General features: G+C 45.1%; 1 protein-coding gene across 5 annotated transcripts in view; it reads left to right on the top strand.

Annotated features, from left to right (window-relative positions):
• Positions 1 to 2501: 2501 nt before the first annotated feature.
• The window catches only part of UBE2J1 (ubiquitin conjugating enzyme E2 J1), a 65067-nt gene continuing 47680 nt past the window's right edge, over positions 2502 to 19888 (top strand). For 2 of the 5 annotated variants that reach the window (XM_033938840.1, XM_033938836.1), the window contains exon 1: positions 2502 to 2633. In XM_033938840.1, coding sequence (XP_033794731.1) covers positions 2603 to 2633 — 31 coding nt within the window. In that variant the 5' untranslated portion in view covers positions 2502 to 2602. Of the gene's footprint in view, positions 2634 to 10081; positions 10493 to 10613; positions 10730 to 19888 lie in introns of those variants that run through there. The other 3 variants (XM_033938839.1, XM_033938835.1, XM_033938838.1) reach the window with 3 other exon arrangements.

Raw genomic sequence — 19888 nt, 5'->3', positions numbered from 1 at the left:
GTCTCTTCCTCTCTCTCTCTCTTTCGTCCGTCTCCAGAGGAAAGAGACTTCCTCTCCCCCCCACCCCCCCCAAGCTCTGTCGGTGTTATTAATCCCTCTTCTCTAGCAGCCCCGTCTGTCTCTGGGAAGAGACTTCCTTCCCCCCTCAGTGATGGGACCAGACGGGATCCATCCCAGGATACTAAGGGAGCTCTGAGAGGTTCTGGCGAGTCCTATTAAAGACTTGTTCAACAAATCTCTGGAGACGGGAGTGATTCCTGGGGATTGGAGGAGAGTGGATGTGGTCCCTATTCATAAAAGTGGTCACAGGGATGAAGCAGGAAACTACAGGCCGGTGAGCCTCACTTCAGTTGTTGGAAAAATAATGGAAGTGTTGCTGAAAGAAAGGATAGTGTACTTCCTTGAATCTAATGGGTTACAGGATCCGAGGCAACATGGCTTTACAAAAGGTAAATCGTGCCAAACGAACCTGATTGAATTTTTTGATTGGGTGACCAGAGAGCTGGATCGAGGACATATGCTAGATGTAATTTACTTGGATTTCAGCAAAGCCTTTGATACAGTTCCTCATAGGAGGCTGTTGAACAAACTTGAAGGGCTGAAGTTAGGACCCAAAGTGGTGAACTGGGTCAGAAACTGGCTGTCGGACAGACGCCAGAGGGTGGTGGTTAATGGAAGTCGCTCGAAGGAAGGAAAGGTGACTAGTGGAGTTCCTCAGGGTTCGGTGCTGGGGCAATCCTGTTCAATATGTTTGTGAGTGACATTACTGAAGGGTTAGAAGGAAAAGTGTGCCTTTTTGCAGATGATACCAAGATTTGTAACAAAGTAGACACCGAAGAGGGAGTGGAAAATATGAAAAAGGATCTGCAAAAGTTAGAGGAATGGTCTAATGCCTGGCAACTAAAATTCAATGCAAAGAAATGCAGAGTAATGCATTTGGGGATTAATAATAGGAAGGAACCGTATATGCTGGGAGAAGAGAAGCTGATATGCACGGACGGGAAGAGGTTCCTTGGGGTTATAGTGTCTGAAGATCTAAAGGCGAAAAAACAGTGTGACAAGGCAGTGGCTGCTGCCAGAAGGATGCTGGGCTGTATAAAGAGAGGCATAGTCAGTAGAAGGAAAAAGGTGTTGATGCCCCTGTACAGGTCATTGGTGAGGTCCCACTTGGAGTATTGTGTTCAGTTTTGGAGACCGTATCTGGCGAAAGACGTAAGAAGACTTGAGGCGGTCCAGAGGAGGGCGACGAAAATGATAGGAGGCTTGCGGCAGAAGACGTATGAGGAGAGACTGGAAGCCCTGAATATGTATACCCTAGAGGAAAGGAGAGACAGGGGAGATATGATTCAGACGTTCAAATACTTGAAGGGTATTAAAGTAGAACAAAATCTTTTCCAGAGAAAGGAAAATGGTAAAACCAGAGGACATAATTTGAGGTTGAGGGGTGGTAGATTCAGGGGCAATGTTAGGAAATTCTACTTTACGGAGAGGGTAGTGGATGCCTGGAATGCGCTCCCGAGAGAGGTGGTGGAGAGGAAAACTGTGACTGAGTTCAAAGAAGCGTGGGATGAACACAGAAGATTCAGAATCAGAAAATAATATTAAATATTGAACTAAGGCCAGTTACTGGGCAGACTTGCACGGTCTGTGTCTGTGTATGGCCGTTTGGTGGAGGATGGGCAGGGGAGGGCTTCAATGGCTGGGAGGGTGCAGATGGGCTGGAGTAAGTCTTAACAGAGATTTTGGCAGTTGGAACCCAAGCACAGTACCGGGTAAAGCTTTGGATTCTTGCCCAGAAATAGCTAAGAAGAAAAATTAAAAAAAATTAAAAAATTAAAATTGAATCAGGTCGGGCAGACTGGATGGACCATTCGGGTCTTTATCTGCTGTCATCTACTATGTTACTCAGTCCTGTCAGTGATAGGAATTTAAAGAATGACATGGGGGTGGGGAGAAGAAAAATTTTTTCTTGTCCCTGTAGGAACTCATTTTCCCATCCCTGCAAGTTCCGTCCTCATCTGCACAATCCTCAAACACTTTAAAATCATAAGTAGCAACATTCTGGAGCTCAGCTTGTGATGTCGTAATGCCTCATTCCACCAATGCCTAAGCTCCGTCCTCATCTGCACAAGCCTCAAATACTTTAAAAATCATAGGGCTTCGAGGCTTGTGCGGTTAAGGCAGAGCTTAATGGGAATGGGACAGGGATAGGGACATGGACATGGACAGCGACAAAACTCACGGGGACGGGGGAAAATCTGTCCCGTGTCATTCTCTAAATCAGGAGCCTCTTTCTCGTTCCTCTGTCAGGAAAAAGACTCCCTCCTTCGTTCTCCCTCAGCCTTGTCAACGTTGGGAGTCTCTCCTGTCAGCCCTGACAGATCCAGATAATCTTAAGGGTAAAGGCAAGTTTGAGGGAGCCGCAAAGTAATACACTGACAGGCGATATAACATGCAAACGCCCGCATCTCTATGTCAGGCTGGGGCTCCCCTCCCTGTCAGTGCTAGAGGGAGGCTGGTCAGCGCTGTGGCTCCTCCCAGTCCCCGGTGAGCGAGCGGCTGCCTGCAGTGGGAGAGGCTCGGCCCGCCGTTCCGCGCGGGCATGGAGGGCCGCTACAACCTCAAGAGCCCCGGTAGGCCGCGCACGCGCGCGCTCATTGTTACTCTCGGGGTTATTATTGTTACCGCTGCCAATCACGTGCCTCTGTTGCATCAGTATGTCGCTATATGTGTGTGTGTGTGTGTGTGTGTGCGCGCGCGCGCGCGCTTTCCCGGAACGGGGCTGCAGTTGGGGTGGGATCAAAGAGCAGGAAATAAATCCTGGCTCTGGATGCTTTGTTTTGGGGGTGGGGACTTGGCACAAATGTTAAATATGGACGGAGGAAGTATACAGTGCACTGTTGCTATGTGTCATATAACATTCAGTCTTAACGAAAAGCTCACTTCTCCGTTATTCCTTGTTTGGAGGGGGGGAGGTTTCTTTCTCTGTTAAGCACTTCCGTTTCTAGGATGGCAGATACAGGGGCTGGGGAAATGGGGGGGGAGGTCTCGGAAGGAGGGGGATTGCTGCTAGGTTTGCTACTCATTTTCACCAGGAGAGAGACCACTCCCCAGTGCCATAACATAAGAGATTGCCATCCTTGGCAACTGTTCGCCTACCCCTCGCTTAAGCTCTGTCGTCTTAAAAGATTCCTAGACAAAACCTTCGCCTTCCAAGCAGCCAAGATGAACCCATGGATCGCCCAAATGATTCTCGAGGCTCCCACTTACCTCGACTTCAGAAAAACACTCAAAACTTACCTATTCAACAAACAAGCCCCCTAACGCCCCGTCTCCGGAATTACCTGGCCACACGCCCGCCCCTTTGATCGCTGTCTTCCAGCTCACTTACCCTCCTCCTTCTTCATCAGCCAAGTTCGGCTAAAGTTGTTGTAAATCCAATAAATCGTGGTAAAGCGGCCCGTTCGGCCCTTTCCCCCCCCCCTTTATTGACCGCTTTCCTCCTCTACTTCCCACTCCCGCTTCTTCAACCATGTTCGGCAGAAGGTGTTCTAAATCCAATACATTGTTTGTATATCCAATACATTGCCTGTAAACCCAATACATTGTTTGTAAATCGGCATGTCAATGCGGATCCTAATGTAATTATTGTGAACCGCCTAGAACTCGATGGGCATGGCGGTATATAAGAATAAAATTATTATTATTATTATTATTTCCAGGTTAGAAGACTGATGAGACCGTCAGTTCTCTCCTCTAGCAGTTAGTGCCTTCTGTGTAAGAAAAAGAGAGTCCCCTTGTCTTAGCCTTGTTAATTAGGCGGAAAAGAAAGTCCTTCTCCATACCCTCCAGGGAAGGATCAAACTACCTTTTCTGCAGGTGTCAGACAAGAGACACTTCCTCAATAGACTTATTATAGGTGAGACTCCTTCCCCCCCCCAACCTTGTTAGTTTTGGTTAGAAAGACTTCCACTGCAGACCTATCAGTGTGGGAGAGACTCCCTCTCTAGCATTGTCAGCATGAGGTCAGAAAGACTTTCTCAGCAGACTTATCAGTGTTGGTGAGACTCTCTCTCGTCAGTGGCAGTGAAGTCTTCCATCACCAGCCTAATGGGATCAGAAGAAACTCTGTTAATGTTGGAAGCTTTTCTCCTGTATCAGGTGCGCTCTGTAAGGGAAGAGACTACCTTATCAGACTGAGAAATACAATTTTGTTAGATGGCTTCCCTAATCCCCAACGAGTGAACTTGGGGGTGCTCTGTGTCGTTCAAATTATTCCATCCTCTCCCTTCTCCTTCCCAGGGCAAAAAAACCCCCAACAAAAGGAAACAAGCACTGAAAATATAATTTCCTTGTCATCAACAGCAAATGAATCCAGACTAGTGGGATTACTTCCATCAACCAACAGCTGGAGATAGAGAGCACTTAATTTATCCTTGGGTATATCTTGGATGCACAGCCTCCTGGCCAACCAGTATACTCTATCTGCAGCAGGTTGATGGATGGGTTTTTCACAGCTCCTGAATGCTGCAGTGGATTTTGAGCCAGGCTTAGCTGCAGCTACAAGCACCAGTTTCCTGCTGCTATCGTTCTGGTTCCTGGTTTTGGCTCCTGAGGACAGAAGGCTGTTTGCTCCTGTTGCTGCGGCTTCAATAGAGCCTAGGAGTGTTCGCATAACGTTCCAACTTTGGGGGCTACACCTGGGCCCCCCCAGTCCCTTCTCCCCCTCCCAGCCGATGGAGAGAATAAGCTGATATGGTCAGAGAGTCATTTTTCTCTGGCTCAGAGTTTTTTCTTTCCACTTCTGGAGGAGTGGGCTAAAAGTTGGGTCAGCTGTCTCAGTGTCTGAGGTTGTCACTGTATCTATTTGGGGGTTCTGGGAAAGGCACTTGTCACTTTGGAACACCTGTACAGTTTTGGTGTGATGCCTCTCCTCTGGCATTCTTCTTGACTTTGGTCAACAGTTTGCCTCCTGTGGGAACCCTATAGATTTGTGCTTCAGAGTAGAGAATGACACAGGAAAAAAATCTGTCCCCATCACCGGACCATCGTCCCCTTTACCGCCCCTTCCCCGCCATCCTCTTCACTGCCCCGTCTCTGCCCTGCCGTCTCCTTCACCGCCCCGTCCCCGCAGCATCCATACACGCCTCAGTATAGCAATATTTAGCTTATTCCTTCCTTATAAATCAAAGTTCTGGATGCTAAACTGGAGAAAGAGATGTTCAGCTGGCAGGGCTTTGTTTATAAATTTTTATCAACACAACTAATATATTACTTTATCCTAAAGAAAATAAATATATAAATAAATAAATAGAATTTTTTTTTTCTACCTTTGTCGTCTGGTTTCTGCTTTCCTCATCTTCTCATTCAATTCCTTCCATCCACTGTCTGTCTTCTCTCTGCGCCTTCCATTTGCTCTGTTACAGTGCCTCTCCCTTCACCTCCCCCAATTGGTCTGGCACCAATCTTCTTCCCTCCGCTCCCCCATAGTCTGGCATCTCTGTCTTCTTCCCTTCCAGCGTCTTCTCCCCACTCTCTGTTCCCATTTCTCAGCATCTTCTACCTACTCTCTCTTCCCCATTTCCCAGCATCTTCTCCCCACTCTCTCTTCCTCATTTCCCAGCGTCTTCTCCCCACTACCTCCACTCCACCTTCCCCTGGTCCCTTCAGTGTCTGTTTTTCTCCACCCCACTTTTCTTCCCTTTCTCCCTCCCTGCCCCCTACCTTCGCGGCAGGCAATTTCTAAATATGTTTCCTACCAGCAGCTGGAGCGTTGAAATCGCATGTGGCTGCAGGGAAGGTCGTCTCTGATGCAACTTCGGTTGCATCAGAAATGACCTTTACGGCAGCCACACATGATTTCAATGCAGCCTGCTGGTAAGAAGCATATTTAGAGAAATTCCCTGCCGCAAAGGTAAGGCAGGGAGGGAGATGCTTGGGCGGCGGCAATCAGGTGGCAGCTATCAGTATGGAGGGAGGGAGCGCTATTGGTGATCGCGCGCGTTCCCTCCCTTCACTGCGGAGACAAGGCCATTCACCGCTCCATGGGGCGGTGAATGGCCTTCTCCCCTTACCTGCGGCGACCACTTCTTTTCTCTCCCCCTTTTCGGCGGGTTACCCGCGGCTATCCGCGAGTAACAACCACTGTGTCATTCTCTACTTCAGAGGGCTTCAGTTAGAGGAGTTTTCCCTCGAGCCATTAAACGTCGAGTGCAAGTGGAGAAGATTTTTGGTATGGAAACCCCCACTCCGGCCTCAACCTCCGACTCGGTCAAGCCTGCCACGGGATATCCTCCTACGACCTTTATTCTCATCAGACCTTCCTCGACCTCGAGTAAATCTACCAAGTCTTCTCCTGAGCTTCCCTCAGGTCAGATACCTCAGCAGACACTTCCTGCAGTAGTTCTCAAACTGCCCAAGAAGCATGCTTCCAGGCCGAAGCATCCTTCCTCTTTGCCCTCAGAGCCTTTAGCCTCAGCAAATGGTCCAGTTTCAGACTCGGATCCACAATTGCAGGCTACCATCCAGACCATTTTGGAAAGGGAATTTGTTCAGTTACTGAGCAAATATAGTCCTGCCTCAATTCTGCTTTCTGCAGTCCAGCCTGGACACTCAGTCTCACAAGTGGTTGAGTGCCTCGCCTGTGCCTCGAGCTGAATCTACACATTCTATGCAAGGAGTTAAGTCTTTATGAATGTCTGGTCTGGAATCTTCACACTCCATACAATTGTCATTTTAGAAACACAAATAATACAGGGGAAGGATCAACAAAACCCCCGTCTCCCCTCCCTTTCACAAATATCCCCTCCACTATTGTGAAAAATTAACAAACCAAATTACTACAGAATGCTACATAGAAAAATCAAGCTAACAGAATACTTCAGTCACACATGGCAGGTATAGTGTTAGGGGAGAGCAACTAGGGCAACTGCCCCCTGGTCAGAGAGAGAGCCCTAAGCCAGCTGCAAGCTAAAGAAGCACAGCCTGGGCTTTGCAGTCCCCTGTTATGTCTAATTCCAGCTCTAGCAGGATATATATTTCAAATCTGAAATATTCTAATCATAAAATATAAAATACATTTATTTTTTTCTACCTTTTGTTGTCTGGTAATTTTATTCTTCAAATCACATTGGTCTCAGGCTTTGGTTCCTTCTGTCTTCATCGTGGCATGGCTGACTCCTGAAAGTAAAATTAGGTGCAAGAGAAGCTGGGGAGGAGATGCCAAGTCTGACACGGGTGCAGTTTTTTTACCACAGGAGCAAGACTTTACACCGCTCCCATGGGGCGGTAAAAGGTCTTGTCCCCATTCCCGCGGGGCGGTAAAAGGTCTTGTCCCCATTCCTGCGGTAAACCAGTTTCCAATGTCTCCATTCCTGCGGATTTACTGCGGTGACCACATTTACCGTAGTAAACGGTCCCTGTGTCCATTCTCTATTGTAGAGGAGAGAAGCGTGGGGTGTGGTTTCAAAGAAAGGGTATCAGGTGCAGTGGAGGTTTCAGAAGAACCCCCATTTTCCATCCTCCTTCAGTAGATAAAGATAGTCTGAGGCACTGAGATGTCGACATGGTCAACAGTGTTTCCCTGCTACTTCCAATCCTGTTCTTTAGCTCTTCCGACAGAGCCAGGCAGTAGAAGCAGCACTTAAATCTAATCTACTCTGCTATTTGTGCCTAGCACACTACCTGTATAGGCTCAAGGCAATTTACAGAGAATAAAAAAAGGAGAACATTAGAGGTTGGTGGAACCATTTAGCGGGATAGCTACAGGAAACGATCTATCATAATAGAATGGATATACTGTTATGGGTGAATCATGTAGAGAGAGCATTGTTCTTCAACAGCCGGTCCACAGAAATTTTCTGCTGGTCCATCGGGCAGAAGACAGTGTTCTTGCCGCCAGTCCAAGGTGCAATCAACACGGCGTCTTCGGGCCGGCTCCCTGAGTGCTGCAGTGCACAAAGCTGTGGGAAAAGGCTCCTATGTGCATCCTGCGCCTGAACTGGAAGCCTTCTCTCCGACATCGCAACATCAGAGGGAAAGCTTCCAGATGAGGCGCGGGATACGCGCGAGGAGCCGCTGCCCACAGCTTTGTGCAATGCAGCACTCAGGGAGAAGGTCAGAAGGCAAGGCACAGCATGGCAGGAGAGAGACAACAATAGGGGGATTGCTTTTATTTTTTTTATTTAGTGATTGATTTACATCTGCTGTCTGTTCAGGAAGAGAAGCATTTGTTTCTTTTCTTCTTGGGTTGTACTGCTTGCAGAGTCTTGCATCTTAGGGTCTGTTTGTAAATATTAGCACTTTTAGTTTTTGGTCCTGCATTTGCATGGGGTTATCTGTTTTCTGGTAGGAATTAATGTTGAAAAGCTTAGAGTGTGCTTTGTGTATTTTAATTTTGTGGTTAACCATTATGTGTTGTTAATACGAGTATATTGTATGTGTGTGTGTGTGTGTATATGAAAAATGAATGGGAAAAAATGGTGTTACAATTAGTACTATTATGGGGGTGGGGTCTGGGGTGGAAATTGGGTGGAGATGGGCACGACTTAGCCCAGTGTTCTTCAACTGCCGGTCCGCAGACCGGTGCCAGTCCACAAAATAATTATTTTATTTCTGCCGGTCCATAGGTGTCAAAAGGTTGAACACTGATATAGAGTTCAGGTATCAGAGAAGGGTCTTCAATTTCTTCCAGAATAAGGTGTAGCTAGGTTCAGTCTGATTGTTTCTATGAGGTCATTCCAAGTTTTCACTCCCAGGAAGGTGAGCATGGACTGGAATATTTGCCTATACTTGAGATTTTTTTTTTATAGTGGGGAGATTTAGTTGTGTCCTGTTAGTTCTACGAGATGCGGACCATGCTATTGAGAAGAGTTGAATAAGAGGAGTGGCTGGATTTCCATAGAGTTTGTGATGTATGATGCAGGATGTTTTGAATTTTAAGTGTGTCCTCTCTTGCTGTTACGGAATCTTGTGATAAGATCCACAAGATCTCACAGCTGACATTGTGAAGCTTGCTGTGGGACTGTACGAGAAAATGCGCTTAAGAGCTTCTACTGCTCGACTGTCGGAAGGACTGAAGGAAACAGCACAGCAAAGCCACTGAGCGATGCTTATCACTTATCAACCCCATTCCTGCAGCCACAGAAAGCACAAGATCCCCAAAAGCGTGGACTGATGAGGTTTCTGTTTACAGGCCACCAAGGTCATGACCCCAAACATTGGTGTTGCACCCTCCATTTGACAAACAGTGCTGTAGAGAGTATGGTATCTGCCAATGCTGGCCTCCGAGTGCACCATCATCCCCCAGACTCTCAGTTAACCAGCACCCAGGGGGATTGATAGATGCTGGATAAATGTAATTTCTGGATGCTTGAGAGTTACTATTAAAAATAGGCCTAACTAATAATACCACTATATCTTGGTAATTGTCTGACTGTGGTCCAAATAACCAAAGTGACTATATGTAATATATTCCACTCTATTGTAAGGGAAACCCCATACTATGCCATACCATAAACTGTTGCAGACAAACTACCGGACATGTGGTAGACAAAGCACGGGCATACTCAGGCGTGGCGTGCCAAGTTTACACCTAAATTTCCTCCAGAAATTGATTTTATTTTCATTTCATTACAGTAGTCACTTCCATTGGCTTCCTATCCGTTTGCAAATACAATTCAAACTCCTCTTACCCATATACAAATGCACTCACTCAGCTGCCCCTCACTATCTCTCTTCACTTATCTCCCCCTCCTGTGAAGTCCCTCCTATCTGTGCCCTTCTCTTCCACTGCCAACTCCAGTCCCTTCTGCCTTGCTGCACCATATGCTTGGAACAAGCTACCCGAATCCCTACAGCTATGTCATGGCTTGTCTGTCCAAGTCAGATTGTAAGCTCTTCTGAGCAGGGACCATCTATAAACGTCAAAAAGGTACAGCTCCGCCTACGCCTTTCCAGCCCTACATAAGTGATACCTAGTCCTATTTCTTAGATTTTTTTTTTTTTTTTTTTGAGAGTTCTGGTTAATTGTGTCTACTGTGTTTACTTTGGCAATGTCTTGTCAATAAAGTTGTCTAAATCGTTGCCGGGGAAAGAGACCCAGCTTGCAGGGAGAGGCCCCGGGCGCCGGATTTGCTCTTTCCCGTGCCCCCCCCCTCTTCCCCCCCCGGGGGGAGTAAGCAACGACGGTGTCGCGTGGGATGGGGCGATTTCGGGCCCGGGGCTCCTCTCTCCGCCTCGCCCAGGGACTGTGGCTCTGCTTCAGCCCTGCCGGGGAGGGGGGGGGCGGGGAGAGGCCGCAGCGCTGGTGCCACGTCAGGGGAAGTTTGCATAACCCAGAGCAGGAAAGAGACGGGCAGAGTCGCTCGAGGCCGCGGCGGGAGAGAGAGGGGGGGGGGGAAGGGCTCGCGCGCCCGACTTGAGAGACGCGGCGCGAGGATGTCGAGCCCCGTCACGGCCGGCTTGGAGGGTCGCTACAACCGCAAGAGCCCCGGTGAGCCGCTGCTGTCAGTCACGTGTGTGTCTTTCATGGGGGGGGGGGGGGGGGTCAGAGCACAGGATATAAATAACCAGCTCTGGACGCTTTGCTTTAGGAAATTCCCGGCACAGCTTTTCCTATCTCTGCCCTTAATGACGTTCAGACTTCAGGAAATAGCTGCCTCTCTCTTTTTTTTTTCAGTTCAAAGCTGTTTATTGGCATTTAAGTAGTAGAATAAACACAACCAGCAAGGTAAGTGCAATAACAAATTATCTATCAGGATAGCCAAGTGCAGCCAGTGCATTACTGAAACTATATACATATCGATATATATATATATGTACATATTGTATGTATATATATGTACATATATATATGTACATATTGTATATATACAATATATATATATATGGTTTCAGTAATGCACTGGCTGTATTACTGTATTGTATATATACTATATATATATATATTGTATATATACAATATATATATATATATTGTATATATACAATATATATACAAAGAGAAAAAAGATGAGAAATCATACGGTAAGCAAAAATAATAACCTCTCTTTTGACTTTTTTTGTGTCTGTGTGTGTTTTTCTAAGTGCTTTCAGTTTCAGAGGATGGCAGATAGCATTGTGAGAAGTATGGACCGGAAAGCTGCAGTTTTGTTGGGGAAATCCCGATGTGTTCTAGCTTTGCCCAACGAAACTACAGCTTCCAGTCCAATACTTGAGAGAGAGAGAGACTGCCCAGCTGTGCCTGCCAAGGTGTCACAAGCCAAGGGAGAGAGACACCCCACCCCGCTATCCATACACCGGAGGAGAGGGACTCCCACTGTCAGTCTTGTCAGGGTCAGGTTGGAGATGGATCCCTCCCTCCCTGTCCGTTTGCCTATTAATCTTCTATAACACTTTTTTAAAATGTAATTTTCCAAAATTACAAATAGTTGAAACCATTACATATAAGACTTAAAATATTTGCCTCTGACATTATCCTGTAAAACACAATAATAGAAAGAAATAACTGCAAACCTTTTCACAAGATAATGAGCATACTAAAATGTTTATATAGACATGATATAGGCCCCTCCAATGCATAAAATAAATGTACTCTCTATACATTGAGGGGCATTTTCGATAGCACGTTTAAGTCCGACTTTGGATGATTCTCGCAAGATGTTTTCAAAACAGGCAACACTGCAAGGTGTCCAAAAATATTTTTTTGAAAATCACCTACTTAAACGTCTGGGTCACCAGGATGTCCAACTTTATTCACCATTTTCGACCACAAAATCATCCAAGTTCAAAACTTCCTAATCCGGAGCATTTGGATGTGAGAGAGGCTAGCCTTGTAATGGACTGGCCACGTGGACATCCCAACAGAGCAGTGGGGCACCTTAGAGGACACTGCTGTGAACTTCACTTGAAGGGTGCCAGAAGTACATCTCACCATAATCCTCTCATAATGTATGATGAGCCCTCCAAAACAATCTCCAAACCTACTATACCCACCTGTCTACCACTCCAATAGGCCCTATGGGTGCAGGTAGCACCTTTATGGCAGTATAATAGGAATTTGGTGGGCTCACATTTTTCACCATAAATGTGGTTAGAGTGGCTTATGGGCCTGGGTCCACCTCTCTATATAGCTCACTGTACAAGAGACAGGTATGTACTGTTTCATTCAGATTTATTTGGGGGATGGGAGGGGGTTAGTGACTACTGTGAAGGGCATGGGGGGGATCATAACTTAATCCCTCTAGTGGTCATCTGGTTAGTTAGGGTACCATTTTGGCAATTAGATTCTTTTAAAACGGGTCTAGCCTCGGACATCTTAAGTTCCATCCAGGATGTCTTGACAAACGTTTGATTATCGCTGCAAGACATCAAAGTCTAAGCCCACCCATAATACGCCTCCAACACGCCCCCTGTACACTTGTACATCCTGGCAATTAGGACATCCAAGTGCAGATTTATGCTGTTTTTTTGGACGTCTTAAGAGTTTTGAAAATACCCCTAATTGTATAATGAGGAAAAGGAGTGAGGTTTTTCAAAAAAGAGGGTGATTTTAGACCCAGTTTGAATTTAAGATAAAATGTTTCAGGATATTAGGAAGAGGGGCAGATTGTTTCACAAAGACTGCACAATTACACTGAAGAGGGAGTTTAGCTGGATATGCTGGAAAGTGGAAACAAGTCGAAGATTTTACTGGGCCTAAGAGGGTGATTTTTTGGACCCCAGTTCGTTTGTAAAAGTTTGACAGTTCTAAATCTAATAGATGCTGGCATTGTCATGTTAATATAGGAACTTTGGATCGTCTGATATTCTATTATCCATTGATACTTAATTTTTGGAAGTCGATATGGGGCCAAATTAATGTAGTGCTTGGGTCATCGATACCACTGACTTACGAAGCCATAATTTGTGGTACTCTATTGCATGTTAAACCTTCTTTGGATCGCTATAAAAGCCGGTTTTTCTTAATAATGACGGGAATAGCCATCCAGATGACAACACGCAAGTGGAAGAGTTATGATAGACTTATGTTCTAGCTACAAATATAAAAGAATGAATGCTGAAATTTTAGGATATAGTAGTGCATTTGAAAGGGTGTGGAGCCAATTGACTTTGTTTATTGAGTCACAATAGTTGTCAAGTACCTTTTCTTCTTATTTGTCCTCCTTACACATCCAGGGAGGGAGGGAGATGGGAAAACATTATAATTATTATTCATTATATCTATATTGAAATTATACATGTGGTTTTATTTTCATTAGTTAAGGGGAGGAGAGGAGGTAAAAATGTTTGTTGTTGAAATATTTGTATATTTAAAGTGCTTTTGTTTGATTCGTTTATGTTTAAATTTACTGTATTGCACTGTTAATAATTGAAAACTAATAAAGATTTACAAAAAAAACCAAACCGAGGGTGCATAGGGCATCAGTAGTCATGATAAGAAGAGAGGAAGGCTTGTGTCTTTGATTTTGTGAATGAGGAATAGTAAGGCAGGGGTGCCCACACTTTTTGGGCTTGCGAGCTACTTTTAAAATGACCAAGTCAAAATGATCTATCAACAATAAAATTAAAAAAAAACCCACAAAGCACATTGTACACTGAGAAAATGTTAATTATCATTCCTATTCCGGGTTTTTTTCAAAGAGGTCAAGGCAGATGACTCTATGCACTGTCACCTCAGTAACAACCGTACAAAAATAAACAAATATACCCCCCTTCCTTTTTACTAAACCACAATAGCAGTTTTTAGCACAGGAAGCTGCGCTGAATGCCCAGCGCTGCTCTCGACGCTCATAGGCTCCCTACGCTAAAATCTGCTATTGTGGTTTAGTTAAAGGGGGCCATAGTGCAAAATATAGACAGCAGATATACATTCAGACACATTTTGATCACTAAATTTAAAATAAAATCATTTTTTCTACCTTGTTGTCTGGTAATTTCATGTGTCTCTGGTTGCACTTTCTTCTTCTTACTGTGCATCCAATCTTTCTTCCCTTTCAGCCTGTATACTTCCTCTCCCCCAACTTTTTCTTCCTCTCTCCCTGCCCTTTCTTTCTCCCTGCCTCCCTTTCTTTTTTTCTCTCTTCATGCCCCCTTTCTTTTTTTCTGTTTCCCTTCTTTCCTTCTGTCTCCCTCCCTGCCCTCCCCCAAGCCACTGCTGCTGCCATTGTGGAACAGGCCCCCAAGCCGCTGCTGCCACCGCTGCCATCAGGTAACAGGCCTCAAAGCCGCTGCCGCCCCAAGCTCTCCCTGCTTCCCTGCGTCGGGCCAACCAGCATTCCTCTTCCCGACGTCAATTCTGCCGTCAGAGAGGAAGTTCCGGCCCAGCCAGGCAGCGATTGGCTGGCCCGAACTTCCTTTACGACGGTAGAATTGACGTCGGGGATCGGAAGGCTGATTGCCTGGTAGATCGCCAAGGCAAAGTGAGTCTATCATGGATCCCGGGATGGGCTCCGCGATCGACTCACTTTGCCTTGGCAATCTACCGGTCGATCGCGATCAACCTATTGGGCACCCCTGTTGTAAGGGGTTTATATAAAATAATGCCTTTGAAGGATGTCAGACCAGCAACAAGTAACATAGTAGATGATGGCAGATAAAGACCCGAATGGTTCATCCAGTCTGCCCAACCTGATTCAATTTAAATTTTTTAAATTTTTTCTTCTTAGCTATTTCTGGGCAAGAATCCAAAGCTCTACCCGGTACTGTGCTTGGGTTCCTACTGCCAAAATCTCCGTTAAAACCTACTCCAGCCTTTCTAAACCCTCCCAGCCATTGAAGCCCTCTCCAGCCCATCCTCCCCCAAACGGCCATATACAGACACAGACCGTGCAAATCTGCCCAGTACTGGCCTTAGTTCAATATTTAATATTATTTTCTGATTCTAGATCCTCTGTGTTCATCCCACGCTTCTTTGAACTCAGTCACCGTTTTCCTCTCTACCACCTCTCTCAGGAGCGCATTCCAGACATCCACCACCCTCTCCATAAAGTAGAATTTCCTAACATTGCTCTTGAATCTACCATCCCTTAACCTCAAATTATGTCCACTGGTTTTACTATGGGAACCTCCCTAGTCCTGTTTAGCAGCCTGAATCACCTGCTTACGAGTCTTTTTTGTCAAAACATTTCCCCCAATGTACATCACTAGAACCTCCTAACTCGTTGCAGGAGCAGCCTGATGCTGAAGGTAAGGAATCCATCTGCCAGCATTTCAGTCCATGGTTTTCCAGCCATATCAGTATGAGTCCTTTGTCAGTTTTGGATATGTCATAATGTAAAAAAACAAACAAACAACCCACTAGTGAAAAAATGTTACATTTTTTTAATGTGGAAAATCAACTGTAGGGTCATGAAATGGTTAACTGTTGTTTAAAATATTGCTCTGGCCTACATAGCTAAAAACAGTATATAATCTACTAACCTCATCTGCCTAAAATGTACGTCCCTACCTTACCACATTGTAAGCTAAATAGATAAGAGTTTGAGCCATGATGTACCCTATACTCCTGTACATGTAACATTTAGAACTGTAAGATTTAGATAAGCAGAGAAATGAGCTAGTTCCCTATAGGACTATAAGTTGTATCCCTGAACCTATCATAAGTGCTGGCTTAGGACCAATAATAATTGTAGAAAAGTTATAGAAGTAACAAATGAGAAGTTGTAGTTTTTGCATGTATTAGTTTGCATATGTTTAGTGAAAAGGGCATAAAAGTCCGTGCATTTCCTGATTCTAACACTCTAGTAAGCAGACTGTTCACTGCACTAGAGTCCGGCATGCTGTAAATAAACCTCTTGTACTTTCTTCACGCCTCTGACTTTGTATGTCCAAGTGACCTTTCACAACAATTAGTTTTAAATTTTGTGTAATATGTTATTTGCCGATCTACTACTTCTAAGAAATTTTGCAGAAATATACAAATCACTGAAATATGTTTAAGTGCTCTGATAATAGTTTTTGTGTGTTTGCATTTCATATCAATACTGTTTGTGCCTCAATTATCAATTTATCCATATTGATACTAACACATGAGTTTCATTTTCTCATTCATAGATTTAACATAGATTATTGCTGTGATGATGCTAATATTGAAAATGTCCAAAAAAAGAAAACCATTTACACTTCTCCCTCCGTATTCGCGGTTTCAGCATTCGCAGTTTCAATTAGTCACGGTTTTTAGCTTGATGGCTCCTACCCCCAAATTACATCAGCTTGCCTAGAGAAATCGCTGATTCCCAGAACTTTCTTCACCTTGTTTTGCCTCTCCTTCAGGAACAGGCCAGGTCTCCCACCATGTTATTCGCGGTTTCATCATATTCACGATGTTTTTTAATAGAAAACAGAACAACAAACGAACCCAAATGCAAGGGAGAAGAAGCATAAACTGCAAAATCTCCCCAACCCCCAAGAAAAAATATAGGGTGAGGGGGAGAGATGGCCCAAACACACTACCACAATAAGAAATATTTATGATAGAAGGGAGCCCTCAATCACACAGCTTGCAATAGGGACACACCACTAAAGCACCAGCATATACCTAAAGGGGTGTTATCTGTGAAACATCACTCCATCTAAAATTACAAAGACTAGGGGACACTCGATGAAGTTACAGGGAAATACTTTTAAAACCAATAGGAGGAAATGTTTTTTCACTCAGAATAGTTAAGCTCTGGAACACATTGCCAGAGGTTGTGGTAAGAGCGGATAGCGTAACTGGTTTTAAGAAAGATTTAGACAAGTTCCTGGAGGAAAAGTCCATAGTCTGTTATTGAGAGGGAGATAGGAGAAGCCACTGTTTGCCCTGGATCAGTATCATGGAATATTGCTACTCCTTGGGTTTTGGCCTGGTACTAGTGACCTGGATTGGCCACCGTGAGAATGGGCTACTGGACTTGATGGACCATTGGTCTGACCCCGTAAGGCTATTCTTATGTTCTTATGACAATACTAGTAATGTTTCATTAAAGTTGTATTTATAAAGTAAACTTATCTTTTCCTTAAAGTTGCTCATATCGGGAAGGGACCAGTTTAGTTTATAAATACTTTAATGAAATATAGCACTTTATAATAATTGCAAAAAAAACCCCCAAAATATATTTAACCGGATCTGATGATGGGGCCAGTGTAAAAGTGTAAAAGAAATACTTTAGCCATTGAAAACAGTTGGCTAATACTAACAATATTGTCTTGATAATATGACTTCTGTGCTGTAGACCAGTGTTCTTCAACCTTTTGACACCTATGGACTGGGCTAAGTCGTGCCCATCTCCACCCCAGACCCTGCCCCCATAATAGTACTAATTGTAACACCATTTTTTCCCATTCATTTTTCATATATACACACACACAATATACTCGTATTAACAACACATAATGGTTAACCACAAAATTAAAATACACGAAGCACACTGTTTGCTTTTCAACATTAATTCCTACCAGAAAAGAAATAACCCCATGCAAATACAGGACCAAAAACTAAAAGTGCTAATATTTACAAACAAACTCTAAGATGCAAGACTCTGCAAGCAGTACAACCCCAGAGGAAAAGAAACAAATGCATTTCTTCTTGAACAGACAGCAAATGTAAATCAATCACTAAATAAAAAAATTAAAGCATTCCCTCTACCGTTCTCTCTCTCCCCCTCTATGCTGTGCCTTGCCTTCTGGCCTGCCCCTCCGTGTTATCTTCAAGACGGTCCACGGTGCGATCAACGCAGTGTCTTCGGGCCAGCTGCCTGAATGCTGCAGTGCACAAAGCTGTGGGCAGCGGCTCTTCACACCTCATCTGGAAGTCTTCCCTCTGACGTTGCGATGTCAGAGAGAATGCTTCCGGTTCAGGCGCAGGATGCATGTAGGAGCCTTTTCCCACTGCTTTGTGCACTGCAGCACTCAGGGAGCCAGCCCGAAGACGCTGTGTTGATCGCACTGTGGACCGGCGGCTGCAGAACACTATCTTGGGCACGATGGAGGTGCCGGTCCTGTGGACCGGCAGAAAATTTCTGCGGACCAGCACCGGTCCACGGACCGGCAGTTGAAGAACACTGCTGTAGACAATATTAGAGAATTTGGCTATATATGCACATCTGAAGGGCAATTGCACAACTAGAATTTACGCACCTGTTGTTCTTGTAAATTTACAGAATACGACCACTTTTGTGGGTAGGTATACAGGGGGATCTAAGCGCTATTTTGTAAGGGCACACATAGATAGAGCTTGGAAATGCAAGGGGACCTGCTGTTGCACAGTAATATTCTCTAATGGTTGTAGGGGGGGAGTTGACGGGAGGAATGAGGGTTGAGGACCTGTTGGTGGTTAGAGTTATTACATTGTTTGCATATCTGGTCCTTTCTTCATGGGATTCCACTGTTAACTACAGCATGGGGGTTATAAGCGCTCGGACCCCCATATGGCGGAGGGGTTAGCTGTATTGTATTATTCTAGATGGCAGTGCTTGTATGTTTATCTGTTTGCATAATAAAGAGATGTTAAAAAAAGATGCAAGGGGGGATGCGCACGTAAGTAGAGAGAGCATGGGCAGCGTTGGTCATAGAGTCCTGTAATTTACGTGGCCCTGCCACATGTATGCATCTGCAATTATGTCATATCTATGGCTGGTATAACCGCAGTGCACGTCAGATGCTGAGTTATGCTAGTATTCTGTATCGGAATCTGGATGCCCAGATGCTGTTATAGAATAATCTCCCACCACACATCCTCAGAGCATCTAAATGGGGGCACCTAGTTATGAAATTGCCCCCATATTACCTCTTAAAAAATTACTGCACACCCCAAAGTACACACAATTGGTATATGCGTATTCCAGGATAGAGCACAGGCAGAGCTGCGGTTTACAAACCTGCTTTATAAAATTGCATGATCATGCATATTGAACTAGAAGCTGACCAAATGTTGGTGTCAGCTCCAAAGTCGGCCCGAAATTCGAATTTAGCCTCATAGAAACATAGAAATAGACGGCAGATAAGGGCCAAGGCCCATCCAGTCTGCCCACCCTAATGTCCCTCCCCTACCATTGCCCTGTGAATAGATCCCTCCTCTTCCTTTGCCCTGTGAATAGATCCCACGTGACGATCCCATCTGGCCTTAAAATCAGGCACGCTGCTGGCCTCGATCACATGTAGTGGAAGACTATTCCAGCGATCAACCACCCTTTCTGTGAAAAAGAATTTCCTGGTGTCAGCTCGTAGTTTCCCTCCCCTAATTTTCCACGGATGCCCTCTTGTTGTCGTGGGACCCTTGAAGAGGAAGATATCTTTCTCCGTCTCTATGCGGCCCGAGAGATACTTGAACGTCTCGATCATGTCCCCCCTCTCTCTGCGCTCCTCGAGTGAGTATAGCTGCAATTTGTTTAACCGTTCCTCGTATGGGAGATCCTTGAGTCCTGAGACCATCCGAGTGGCCATTCTCTGAACCGACTCCAGCCTCAGCATATCCTTGCGATAATGCGGTCTCCAGAATTGCACACAGTATTCCAGGTGGGGCCTCACCATGGATCTATAATGGCATAATGACTTCCGGCTTTCGGCTGACGAAGCCTCTGTGTATGCAACCTATGACTTGTCTTGCTTTGGATGAAGCTTGCTCCACTTGATTGGCAGCCTTCATGTCCTCACTGACGATCACCCCTAGGTCACGTTCTGCTTCAGTTCTTGTTAGGATCTCGCCATTTAGGGTGTAAGTCTTGCATGGATTTTGGCTGCCCAGGTGCATAACTTTGCATTTTTGGCATTGAAGCTGAGTTGCCAGGACCTAGACCAGCGCTCCAGTAGGAGTAGGTCATGCATCATGTTGTCGGGCATTGAAACATCATCTATTGTGCATTTGCCCACTACATTACTTAGTTTGGCGTCATCGGCGAATAATGTTATT

Source organism: Geotrypetes seraphini, chromosome 3, assembly GCF_902459505.1.
Source record: "Geotrypetes seraphini chromosome 3, aGeoSer1.1, whole genome shotgun sequence".
NCBI lineage: Eukaryota > Metazoa > Chordata > Amphibia > Gymnophiona > Dermophiidae > Geotrypetes > Geotrypetes seraphini.
The sequence above is the reverse complement of the archived record's forward strand: the minus strand, read 5'-3'. Positions and strand labels throughout refer to the sequence as shown.